At 38.6% G+C, this 13,987-nt stretch overlaps 1 protein-coding gene across 1 annotated transcript in view; it reads right to left on the reverse strand.

Moving 5' to 3' along the window:
- Window positions 1-13,987, reverse strand: part of ENPEP (glutamyl aminopeptidase) — an 87,686-nt gene that overhangs the window by 58,067 nt on the left and 15,632 nt on the right. Inside the window, exon 4 of the mRNA XM_032859838.1 lies at window positions 941-1,061. Coding sequence (XP_032715729.1) covers window positions 941-1,061 — 121 coding nt within the window. The remainder of the gene's footprint in view (window positions 1-940; window positions 1,062-13,987) is intronic.

The raw sequence follows: 13,987 nt of genomic DNA on the forward strand, positions 1-13,987 counted from the left end.
GAGAAAAGAGACTTTTAAATTAATGTGCTTTACATTTTATTAAATATTATTCTGATGATGAACAGTTGCTTCTCTTCCCATCTCTTTCTCTAATATTTGGGAGCTGATGCCATTGAAGAGAAAAATGGAGCATCTGCAAAGTTGCCCAGAGCCACAGCTACCCCCACGTAGAGAATCTGGCATTCCCAGTCACTTTGCATTGATAGTTTATTAAAGTAGAGGCATAAACAGAAATAAAGAAATCAATTTTGGGTTGATTGCTTCCTTGTGATCTTCATTTTATCCCTACAAATATCTATATGGGTGGTTCATTTAAAGTTTTTGTTAATACCACTCAAAATTACTAATAAAGCACTTCTACTTTGGGTAGCAGTATCATATCTACACCATTTTGATTATAGCCCAAATTTTATTTTAAAAGGAAAACATGCCCCCCCCACTTAGGAAAAAAATATTTATGGAAGGAGTATCAGTGTTTCATTTTAACTGCTGGAGAATCTAGAATTAGTCTTGTACAATGGAAAGACTAGCAGCACATGGGACTCCTATAACATCATTTAACCTTACCAGTTATCAACTCATTGATGGTAGGGAGGCAATGCAAGCTATACAAAGGGTCATGATTTTGAAATCAAGGAATCTAGGTTGCTATTTCTGGCTCCATTATTATCGACACCTGCAGTTTTGCACATTACTTTAGTCTTTATTTGCAAGTAAAATTCTATGCATTTATCAGGTACAACCAGAGTAAATATGGACATTATTCTTGGAGGAATCCAAAGTGCATCTTTCAGCATCTAGTAAATAGACACGTATTTGGGCATATAATAAAAAGAGACTAAGGGGTGACTATTAACTAAGAATGAGAAAACCTGAAATGATTTGACTTAGGTAAAAACAAAGGCATATTAAATATAAGAAAATAAAAAACGAGTCTCACCTAGTTTAGGAAGAGCATAATGCATATCAAAGTATTCTTCAAAATAATCAAACACAATTTTAGTTACATTTGCAGCATACTCAGCTGTGTGCTTTTGCTGTGGCTGGACGTATATAGTGAGCTATTAAACAAAACACAAAAAATTAGTGAAAACTTTTCTTTATTTGATAAAACACAAAAACTATGATATAATGGAAAGAAGGTGAGCTTTGGAGTCAGGTAAAGACTTATTTGAATCCGAGTTTTGGACAAATGATTTCACATCTCTGAGACTCATGTGTGAAGGAAAACAATACTGTATAACTCTGAGTGATTTCATTAACTAGAAATAATGTAAGACACGATGGTTGTGTCCAATATATTTTTTAAATGTTATTACTTTTTTCCATTTAGAACATATATTCTTCGTATCTATGTGTCTACCCATCTTTCTATCAATATCTATCTATCTATGTATCTCTGTGTTATTTATCTTTGAAGAAATGAATCATATGATTTTTCTCATCTAAAGAGTTCTTAGGTATATTTTTTCCACTGTACTCATCTACTCATTACTATCCAAATTACCCTTTTGATATTTTAACTATTTTACTTTCAGAGTCTAAAATACAGTAATTCAAAATTTTCTGAGAGGGAGGCATCAATCCTCTAAGTCTCTAACATATTATTTTGTGTCCCTATGACATGATTTATAAATCACGTCTAAGTATAGACTTTTTGTCCCCCGGTCCAGCATGTATGATCCAGCATAGCCAACATGATATTGAAAGAAAAAAACAAAGTTGGAGAACTGATACTACCTGACTTAAAGACTTACTCTAAAGCTACACTAATCAAGATAGTGCAATGTTAGCAAAAGAATAGACAAGTAAATCAATACAACACAATGGTTGAAAAAGAAGTCTTAAAAAAAAAGTTTGTGAGAGGGCACCTGGGTGACTCAGTCAGTTAGGCATCTGCTTTGGGCTCAGGTCATGATCCCAGGATCCTGGGATAGAGCCTGCTTCTCCCTCTCCCCCGATTCATGCTCTCGATCACTCTCTCTGTCTCTCAAAGTAATAAAATCCTAAAAAAAAGTTTATGAGGAATTCAAAGGAAGCATACTTGTTGAACCTGATTCAAAACCCTCAAGTAAAGCAAAATATGCTTATTTGGTAAACACAAGCCCATCTACCTGCGACACATGACTCATCATTAAAAAAAGGAAAAGAGGAGAGAAATTATGCCTACTTTCTTCCCGTATTATTCCAAAAGCATTGCTAGTTTTGGTGTTCTCTAAGGCACACATCTTGGGCCATCTTTTCTTAGATGTGAAAAACAGCAGAAAGATCCAAGAATTTAAAGGCCAACTACTGAAAGAGCATCCCTGAAATTACCAGAGCTGGCTCACTGTTCCCACATCCACTGGGTAGCTGACATTCTTGCTTTAATTGCAAAAGTAAAGATGTGTTCATCTTCATCTCCAAAAGCAATACAACTCACTCAACTACCATCCCAACAGTCTTTGAGCTTTGTCTTGGGTTTGGATTTGGTTTTGGTTTTTTTCAGTTACCAGGATAGGTGATACATTTTCTCACTGTTCTCATTCTCTTTATGAACAATGACTTGAATTTTCCAAGAAGTTGAGTGAAACTAAGGATCCAGTTGGTGGCCACTGTATAAAGCAAAGGTAATTGCCCCCTATGAAATCAAGACCATCGTGTTCAGCCAGGACAGCCGCAATGCACACTGAGATTCTCAGAACCTTTCATCTGTGAATTAGAGTGTCAAAACTCCCTTGGAATTTCTATCACAACTGTTCTCTACCATTGAGAAACTTGAGGCAGGATAGTTCCTCTTGACCTACTCCACTGTTATCCACTTACCTACTTTTGTGCCACACATAATGTTTGGAGAATCAAAGGGTTGAGAAAGAAGGAGAAAGAGGAAGAAGTAATAACAGTGAGTCCCTAGACTCACTGCTGAGAGTGAAGAGAAGGAAGAGATAAGAGTAGGAACCCCAGACGAACATCTGGAAGGAGAAAGACTCTGTTCTTTGTGCCGAATCTTCTTTCCCATGCTAGTAGATTGGCTCCTTCACACAGAATGCTTCTGAGACAACATAATCTGGTTTTTCTCACTCTCCATATTTCTGTGGTTGGATTGATGTTAATGTAAATTCAGTCAGAATGAAAGTAGCCCCTTCCTCTTTTGTTTCTGAGAAACACCACCATGAAAGTATGTTCTGTCTTTGCAGTCTGGCCAGTCTGAAGATCACCTGTGATCTGTGACCTTTATTTTGAAGGGTCATCAATCATATTTTCTGACCATTGCTCTGAATCACTGAGCTAAGCACTCAAGAATATATAGATTCAGTCATTAATCTTGTAACATAATAAGATGAAGTTTATCTAGAGTGTGTCCTATCATATGCCATATGTAACAAACATTCTTACTCTAAAGACTCTACCAACATGCTAATATCGTGTGCTCTCTGAAGCTTCAAAATCCTTTACGTGGCATCCATTTAATAGCAGATCAACTATGATGTTCAGATTTGGTGATTTAAGCATCCTCCCCTCTGCAGCTGCCAGCACTCCTCCTCTGTTAGGTTTTTCCTGCTCTCTGACCTCATCTTCAGCGGATGGTCCATCCGTATCTCCCTCTCCTTTCTGTGGGCTTTAGTAAAGGTAGCTAGCCTTCCTCCATCATCAGCTAAGCCACAGTGCCTTTGTCCATGACAAAGCTTAGGAAACTACCCCTGAATTGTCATCACTTTGTAATAATTGTCATTTTTCGAGTTTACAAGCTTGTTTCACTAAGATGACTTTTTTAAGCCTATGACTGGCAATATTGAAACGGCATGGAGTGAAGAGGGAGATATGCACATACACTCTATCTTCTTCCTGCCTTCTAAAATAGACATACATCCTTTATTATTCGAGGATTCTGTTAAAGGTCAAATATGAAGTTTACATTTAAGCTTTATAATCTTATATAGAAGTATCAAGTTTGTAAGCCTTCAAAACCCTATATTTGGTTTTTAGAGATAATATGTTCCCTAAGTAAATCAAATTACCTAGATATACCACTGTTGGATACTATTAGTCATATCTCAAAACACGGAGTCTGTGGAGCTGGTGTCAGATCTCAGGTCTACACTTTCCAGTGGGTATACTCAGCTGATTATTCCTTTGGGAGGTGTGATATATCTATATACTTTATTGTCATCATTATTATTACTTTTCTCTTATCATATGGGAACTGCCTGTAAAGAAGGCTTCCACAGTTCTACATATTGTCCCTTTCACTGAAGCGATTTCAGGAATTTGAGAGAGAGAATTTCTGTCCACGAAAATTAGGAACCTGACTGGTTGTGGTCACTTCCTTCATGTGTCATCATTATGATTAATCATTAGTCCTACTGAGCATTTAAAATTTCCAGGTAATGTGATAAACACATTCTGTGCAATGTCTCACTCTACACATCAATTCTACAAATCTGGCATATTCACAGTAATACGATATAATTTTTTGCCTCACTGTTAAGTTCCACTATTCTAGTTTCCACAATTAGAAAGTCCAAAGAGTTCTGAAAATAAAAAGCTTTTTATATGTTCAGAGCACACTAATTTGGCAGTCTTGTTTGATCTGAACAAATTGTAGTTTTTTAATCATCTTTTTATTATCATCTCACTACAAGAATATTGCTAATTTTGTAAATAATGACTCTCTGATTGTAAGGTGTTCCCCCAGATGCTGCTGTGGGTACTCAAGAATATGCAATAGTTGGGATGCCTGGATGGCTCAGTGGATTAAACCTCTGCCTTCAGCTCAGGTCATGATCTCAGGGTCCTGGGATTGAGCCCTGCATCCGGCTCTTTGCTCAGCAGGGAGCCTGCTTCCACCTGTTACTCTGCCTGCCTCTCTACCTACTTGTGATCTTTCTCTCTCTTTCAAATAAATAAATAAATAAATAAATCTTAAAATAAGAATATGCAATAGTTGTACCACATTACCTTTGCAACTGTGAAAATCTCCGAATTTTTTTTCATCTTTTTTTTTAAATTTTTTTATAAACATATAATGTATTTTTATCCCCAGGGGTACAGGTCTGTGGATCGCCAGGTTTACACACTTCACAGCACTCACCATAGCACATACCCTCCCCAATGTCCATAACCCCACCCCCTTCTTCCAACCCCCCTCCCCCCAGCAACCCTCAGTTTGTTTTGTAAGATTAAGGGTCACTTTTGGTTTGTCTCCCTCCCAATCCCATCTTGTTTCATTTATTCTTCTCCTACCCCCTTAGCCCCCCACGTTGCATCTCCACTTCCTCATATCAGGGAGATCATATGATAGTTGTCTTTCTCCGGAAAATCTCCGAATTTTAACATATACCTAGCCACACGATTTTATTTATTTATTTATTTATTTATTTATTAAAGATTTTATTTATTTATTTGACACAGAGAGAGAGATCACAAGTAGGCAGAGAGGCAGGCAGAGAGAGAAGGGCAAGCAGGCTCCCCACCAAGCAGAGAGCCCGATGCGGCACTCGATCCCAGGACCCTGAGATCATGACCTGAGCCAAAGGCAGAGTCTTTAACCCACTGAGCCACCCAGGCGCCCCAATTTTATTTATTTTTGTAAAAAGATTGTCTCTTTATTTAGAGAGAGAGAGAGAAAGAGTGAGCAGGGGGGAGGAGAAAGGAGGGGAAGAATCTCAACCAGGCTCCCCACTGAGCAGGGAGCCCAACATAGGGCTCGATCTCAACATCGAGAGATCATGACTTCAGCCAAAACCAAGAGTCAGTCGCTTAACCGACTGAGCCACCCAGGCGCCCCTAGCCATCCAATTTTAGGTAAGAACTGTAGACCTCTTTTTCATATTTTAGAGCTTGAAGGGTTTTAAAAATAAACTTCCTCATTGTGTACATGAGAAACATGAAGACTAAGGCAAAACTGACAGTAGTCTTCAGTCCAAATTTGGGTTTTTACTGTATCATCCTGTCTCCTCTCCCTCCTCTAAGAGTGAAAACTGACTTTCCCTGGCTGCAAATTCGAATTCACCTCAGCCCCTGGCTTACGGAGTGACAAGGAGCATTAAATAAGCTAGTGCATAAAGTAGGGCTTGACATGTTAAGAGTTTTATGCATCCCGTTGAGAACACTGGTATCACTGCTGATAAGACATTGAATGATTAATCTCTGTAATTTTCTTTGTCTGCCCTTCCTTATAGGTGAGTGATAGCCCCATTACCAGTAGGGACATTAGGATGATACCAGGGGGAAAAAAGTAAAAGTGTTTGACTGCCAAAATAGGCTTTTCCTGCCCACACAATAAATTTGAAAGCCAAAACCTTTAGATTTGCCAAAGACTGGTTAGAAGTGCTTTGGGACTTAAAAGCAGAGGGCCAAGAAAAAAGCAACCTGCAGAATTTATGCTGTAACAATAGATTGGAAAGAGAACAGAGGGAGGCCCATCTCTCCCTCAAAAAACTACGCTAGAATTACCTGCACCAGGAGAAAGGTAGTGAGGCTAAGGAGTCAAGACTGTGGAAGGACGCATCAGGGTCAGAGGTGAAGGCCCTGAACACAGAAAGTCCCTATGAACAGAGAGGCATCGGCCTGAACAGACTGCCAGCCACCACTGTCACCACCGCCCTGGTCAGAAGCCAAGCCAATGCCTGCAGGGTTCCCACAGCCGTCTGAGAGCGCTACAGGTCAGCTGTGCCCCCGCTCCATGTCCTACACCCCTTGTGGACTGCGCCATCCAGGTTTGCCCAGGAATGGCCAAGGAATATAAGTCTATTGCTTATCTGTGTACATCTCTTGTCCCAGCATAATTCATAGCACCATCTCTTTTATTTATATTTTACCTATTAAATATACTTGACCTACCGGCAACGGCCTGCCTTTCCGCCATCGATCATTTCGCAGGTTTAACACCTGTTCATCTCTTGAGGTTTTATAGTCTTACCTGAACTGCTCCAAGTAGGGACACCGCTATATAAGGCCCAGGATATCTCCAGGGCCTCTAAACACAGGGCGAGATCTTTGGCATTGTAAGAGATGATATGACCAGCAAAGACCTGAAAACCCACTTGGGTGACACTGGACAGCGGTGACCACCTATTTCACATTGCAACTGAACCACAGGTATCTTAGCATCTTCGGTTCCCATCTGGCCTTAACTTCCTTCTTGTGCACACGGCCGGGGCTCAAAAAGCCTACCAAAATAATCTGACTGGTTGTTTGCCCGCGTGGCCAGGCTGAGAAATAGAAAATAATTCCACTTCGTTTTTAAGTCCAGAAACGCGCCCTAAAGGTACAGGGCTGGTGTGACTTAAATATGCCATCAGCGCGTTGAATTGCGAAGTCCGTATTCCTCCGCATGTTCTTCTGGATGCGGGCAGCGTTGTGTCGGAGGAATACTTGACAGAAAGCAGGAATGGTACACCGAGGATTTTTCAAGTTTTGTTTGAGGCTGCCTGATCCCAGCAATGTGGTCTATTCTTCCTAAGTTTGAGCTTGCCCATTCCTCACAGAAAAATCATCATAAATATGCAAAACCGTGGCTCCAGGTGTCGGGGACTAAGGACCATTTTTCTGCCTTGGCTTTGCAGGTTCAAAAGTGGCCAGAACTCTGGGTTTGGAACTCAGCTGCTGGGATGTGCTGTTTGAGAAACAACCTAGCACCTTCACCTGGGTTCCACCAAGGGTTTGTGCGAAGCTTACTTTTCATTTGAGTCAAAACTGAAGTTGTTTGAGGCTTGATGATAATCATTAATGCAGTATAATTTTTTTAGGACAAAAACCAAACTTTAAAAAGTCTAACTTACCTCATAGACTTTTATAGTATTTTTAATTCATATTATATTTACATTTTTGCAAATATAAATCAAGAATACAAATCATTAGCCATCCTCTATGGCTTCCTGAAATGAATACATTCTTTTGGGGAAGATTAAGAGCAATGAATTAGAATAGCCCTTCCAGTAAAGAAATGAATACTTTTTAAAAAGCTCATAAAAACATTATTAAGATTAAAGTCATTCTGAAAGCTTCACAAAGCCATAGCAAAAAATGTCCTTTTAAATAATAAGGTAAACCTACATCAAAAATAGCTCTGGGGCAGTAGAAAATTGTCATTAGAACATGACAATAAGAATAGAGGTGGGCAAGATCCACTGATGAGTAAGAAAATTAGTGGTCAAAGGTTTAAGGAGAAATACGATAGGTACATAACCTTTAGTTATCTCGTCCTGTAAATATTTATTCATCACTAAGGCTAAAATATATCTCCATAAGTTTTCTGATAATCTTTCCTTCAAGAAGTGGGGCTTAATCCCTTTCCTCTTGGGAATGGGCTGTACTTAGTGATCACTTATAAGAGATAGAATACGGAAAAGAAAAATAGTAATGTATACTACAGAAGTCTAGCAGACATCACCTTAACCAAGTGATCAAAATTAGCCTTGCCAGTACTAAGTTGTGTTCATAGCACCTACCCCCGACATGATCTAATGAGAAGGGTTTCAAATCTGAAACCCTACTCAAATCATGAGAAAACATCAAACTGAACTTGAGGGACATTGTACAAAATATCTGACCAGTACCCTTCAAAAGTATCCAGATCATTAAAAATGAGGAAGGACTGAGAAAATGCCATAGATTGGACAAAATTAAGGAGACATCATGACTAAGCACAATGTGGTATCATCTATTGGACCCTGGAACAAAAAAAAGCAATTAGTGGGAAAACTGGTGAAATTCAAAGAAAGTCTGTAGTCTAGTTCATAGTTTTGCACAAACCTAATTTCTTAGCTTTGATGAATGGATGATAAATGGTTTTGTGAGATGTTAACTTCCGCATAAGCTGAGTGAAAGTCGCATAGGGACTCTGTTGTATCTTTGCAATCCCTAATTCTAAAATTATCTCAAAATAAGTTTAAAAACATATCTGAGTATAAAACAATGAAACTTATTTCTAATGACTATTTCCATGTGAGGGAATGCATAAATGAAAATCCATGGCAAAAAAACCCTAAAACTTCTCTAAAATATAAAGCTTATTCAAACAAACAAACAAACAAACACCATACCTCTGTTTCCTGCCCTCAACCAATCTTTCCAATCCAGACAAATAATGGACTAAGCCAGAAGGAAGTAAGAAGGTACAGACAAGTAGGAAGGATTCACTCAAACATGTAATTCCAGTGCAACTATTCAGGAATCATCCTGTAACTTTCTGGAAGCAGGCACACTATAATCTCTCTTACTGAGTTAATCAAATCAATATGGTTATAGTATAAACCTAAATAATGGGTAATACCAGCACTCTCTTAGTGAGCAGTCCCCCTCAACTTCTTCTCTCGTTCATGAAAGCCAAGGAGAGACTAGAGTTGAAATAATCTCCAGAAAGGTAACTTTTTGCATATGCTTCTTTACAAAAGACAGAGGTCAAATGCCCAAAGAAACCCAAGAGCTGATTAGAACTTACTGTTTCTCAGGAACAGGATCACCCTTACCATGTAAGTTGTCCTTAATTTGATTCCTGGAAGATTAGTGCAAAACTAAAAATTCTGGCTAAGTTACTAAAGTCATAGGTCAAATGTACTTCGCAAAGCTAATAATTTAGAATGATTTTATACACGGTAACATGGGTGATTTTCCTTGTTTTCTATCCACTTTTTTGGTCCAAATTTTCAATAATGTATGTGTATTTAACCCATAATTTTTAAAATTTAAAAATATATTCATAATCTATGTTGTTCTGGATTTGAAAATGGAATGCAGTATATAGCCCAGTGGAAAACTCTGAACTAACCTGTCAGGTAAATGACATTTTTATCAAGGACATTGTTTCGCATAATTTGACTCCTATAAAAATAATACAGTGCATTTTGTTGATAATTCAGGAGTTAATTCACTTAAGTGAAAAAGTCATATAATCTCCACATTTTGTACTGAACATTTTTTTTAAGTTTTGTTTTTCTAAATAGAATTCAGTGATTTCATTTATTTTATTTTATTTTTTCATTTCCATAACTTATTTATTTTATAAATGGGAGTTTGCATCTTCTGACCCCGTTCACCCATTATACCCACCTTCCACTCCCCTGCCTCTGGCAACCACCAACATGTTCTCTTTATCTATGAGCCTATTTTTTCAGTTTATTTTTATTTTTGTTTTGTTTGTTTTTTAGCTTCCACATGTAAGTGAAATCACACAGTATTTCTTTCTCTGTCTGACTTATTTCACTTAGCACTGAAGATGCACTTATGTTGTCACAAATGGCAAGATTTCATTCATTAATCGCAGAATAATATTCCTCTGTGTGTGTGTATGTGTGTGTGTAATTATCCATTTGTCCATTAATGGACACTTAAGTTGTTTCCATATTTTGGCTGTTGTCAATAATACTGGAATGAACATAGGACCACATATATCTTTTTGAGTTTGTGTTTTCATTTTCTTTGGATAAATAACTAAAGATTTTATTTACTTTAAAACCCTTAAACAATCAACTAAACCTGAAAAAGGCCTCAGGAGTTTTCTTACCAATAGAGTTTAAAGTCTTTCCATCAAGGGCTGGCCTCAGTTGTTGCTAAATTACTTGGAGTAACCCTTTAAGTTATTCTTGGTTTTTTTGGACTGAATCAAAATGTAATGCAAATAATATTTAAAAAAAAAGAAATATACAGAGTTAAAAGTCTTTGGAGCTACCTTCCAAACTCAGTTACCTTTCTTCTTCTTCTTCTTCTTTTTTTTAAGTTACCTTTCTTCTTAACAATATTTTGGGATGAGTCCTCTAATCTAATTTTTTCTCATGACGAACAAGGACATTTTAAGAATACTGAATGGTTCAACTACTAATAACCACAATGCAGTCTCCAGTAAACAAGAAGAACACAGGTCTGGATTCTGTGTTTGCTGATATAAAGGAATTACTGCCAGAATGGCGAACACCTCCAAGAGAATTTAATCAGGGTACTAATGATTCTTTTTTTTTTTTAGATTTTTATTTATTTATTTGACAGAGATCACAAGTAGGCAGAGAGGCAGGCAGAGAGAGAGGAGGAAGCAGGCCTCCTGCTGAGCAGAGAGCCCGATGTGGGGCTCGATCCCAGGGTCCTGGGATCATGACCTGAGCCGAAGGCAGAGGCTTTAACCCACTGAGCCACCCAGGCGCCCCAGGGTACTAATGATTCTTGATCGCACAGTATAATCTGATTATGAATAGCAAATGATTGCTGTACCAGAATAATACTGTCAGAAGCAAAGTGCATAAGAATGGTCTTTGGGGGTACCTCAATGGCGCATTCAGTTAAGTGTCTGACTCCAGCTCAGCCCTTGATCTCAGGGTCCTGGGATCAAGCCCCACATAGACACCCCACTGGGTGAGGAGTCTGCTTGTCCCTCTCCCTCTCCTTCTGTCCTTCCCCCTGTTGTGCGAGCTCTTGCTCTCACTCTTTCAAATAAATAAGTAAAATCTTAAAAAAAAAAAAAAAGAATGGTCTTTGGGCTCATTAAATTTCTACTGAAAATATTGTATTACCCAAAAACTACCTAGTTTTTTTTTTTTTTAACTGAAATAGAAACACAGGGACTTTGGGTCAAGATGCTACAGTAACCTGAAGATCTGATATACCCCCATATACAGGAATGACAGGTGCAATGTAAAAATGAAAAACCCACAAGACACATTAGGATTTTAAACAAAATCTCCACGGACTTGATAAAAATACAAAGCAATGGGCAGAACTCAAGGCACAGGTCAACTATATAATTGGTAACATGTTCCTGAGGGTCAGGGCCAGGTAAGTTATGCTTTGGAAATCATGTTTCTAAACTCTGGCTACTGATTTCTCATTGTTTTCTCATAGCTTTCTGTTCTATTTTATGGTGATCATACCTTCTTGAATCTCCAGGAGCAATAATTGAAGGCTGTATGTGTGAGAACGTTTCATTTTTTACGGCTTTTTTTTTTTTAGTTCTCTTTATTTTCCCCAGTTATTACTATTTGCCCCCACTGTGTTTTTCTGTTTATTTGTCTTGGATTTTCTCTTTTATGTTTCCTCATACACCTGTTGATCTGAAGTTGTCTGTTCAGCTCTAAGAACGCAGCAGAGTTGGTTTGCGTTCCCGCCGCTGTCACATTTAGGTAGACTTTCCCCCGTAATTCTTTCTGGAGTGGGAAATTGCACTCAGGCATTTGTGTTTGAATGCTGTTAGATTTCAATTTAGAGGGAGTGGGTAGGAAAAGCCAGGCAGGGACCTTCTCAAATGCCAATGAAGCGAAATTTGCCACAAGCTGACATTCACACTAGATGTCTTTCTATTCACCTTTTGTAGAAAACAGCCTGCCAGGTTTTGCAGGAGGGCAAAATCTGGTTGCATGTCTTCTGTAGACGGGGTGGGAGGAAAAGCACCCACTTTGCTAAGCTCCGTGCTCACTTTCACTGCTTTCTCCTGACACAGAGTCTCTTGGAAGTGTCCAAGGCAATTATGGCTTTCTGTTCCTCTCTTACCAAATAGGTGACCAGAAAGCAATGTATTATGACAATATTCATTTCCCACCCAGATGGTGAAAACTTCACCAAATTTACGACAGAATGTTATATGCTCAGCTCTGATATTTAAGAAATATTTACCACTTCAAGGCTGGGATCTTCTGCCAAATTATATTTTCCATTATGTCATCCAAATCCTTTATATAAAATCCATCACTAGATGGTACAGGCTCTAATGACTCAACCAGTCAGTGTCACCACCTTATGAATAAGTGTCCTTGGTCAGAGGACCAGGTGATAGAGTCACACTGGAAATGCAAACATACTGTCACTGTGGGAAATAACACCAAGAAGCCTGCCATTTTGCTGATTGCTTGGTTGCATGGTCTTCATTTAGGAAATTACGTCATCATTAGTGAATTGTTTAAGCTTTTTGCTTTGCCTTGGCATTTCTACCCAAAATAAAAAAGCTTTCCCCAAACATAATCATCATGTTTAAAAATTGGTGTGAAAACACTTGCACACGATGAAAGGCATTCGTGCAACTCAACCGTAGGGGAAGAAGCACCTCCAGTGAAAAATTCTATGATTGCTGTGAGACAGAAGAGAAAAGAAGCTGGATTAATGCTTTCCACTCTATGGGAAGAGCACCAGCGGTGACGTGCACAGCACAGAAAAACCATTTCCTTTTTCCAGTGGCATTTCTGTTTTACACCTAATATTATCTATTAGCCCCCGACAGTGCTCTTTACCATGACTGAAGGTCACATCAAAGCAACGCATGTGGTAAGGGATGACAGAAGTCACCATGATATACAGTGCCTTTGGAAAGGTCTCAGGACATTCCCCCATTTGCTACAATCTGGACACACTATAGACAGCACGCTGGTAATCACAATTGACTTCTACTGCTCAACCTTAAGGAAATTCCCTCGGGAGGTAGTTTCACAGGAAATAGAGGAATTCATCCCTTCCTTCCAGTGATTGGTAAAGAGGTAAACATATTTTTAGAATATCATATTTCAGAAGGTATAGCAGGGTACGATATTTGGAAAGATTTGGAGTCTGCACCACTTGCCACCAGGTGATTTTGAGCAAATTACTTAAACATATTAAATTTCACTTCTCTCATCTGTAAAATAGGAACGATGATTTTTTTCCTTAAAAAGTTATATTGCAAAGACTATGAGGTTTTATAGATGTAGTATGTTGCACAGAGGCGAACTAACCAAAAGACAGATTGAGCAAGTGTTTAGGGCAGAAGCAAAATGGGAGACTCCAAAATGAGAAGACTAATTAGGTAAAAGTATTTGTATTTTCAAAAGAAAATTATTGAATTGGTCATCTTAATTTATTTTATTTTATTTTCAAGATTTTATTTATTTTTTGAGAGAGAGAGAGCACGTGTGCATGTGCCAGAGAGCACAAGTGGGGTGGGGGGGTCAGGTGGAGGAGAAGGGGCAGAGGGAGAAGCAGACTCCCTGCTGAGCAGGGAGTCCAATGTGGGGCTTGATTCCAGGACCCTGAAATCCGGACCCGAGTTGAAGGC

Source organism: Lontra canadensis, unplaced genomic scaffold (genome assembly GCF_010015895.1).
Source record: "Lontra canadensis isolate GAN:19392208 unplaced genomic scaffold, GSC_riverotter_1.0 scaffold1, whole genome shotgun sequence".
Lineage (NCBI taxonomy): Eukaryota > Metazoa > Chordata > Mammalia > Carnivora > Mustelidae > Lontra > Lontra canadensis.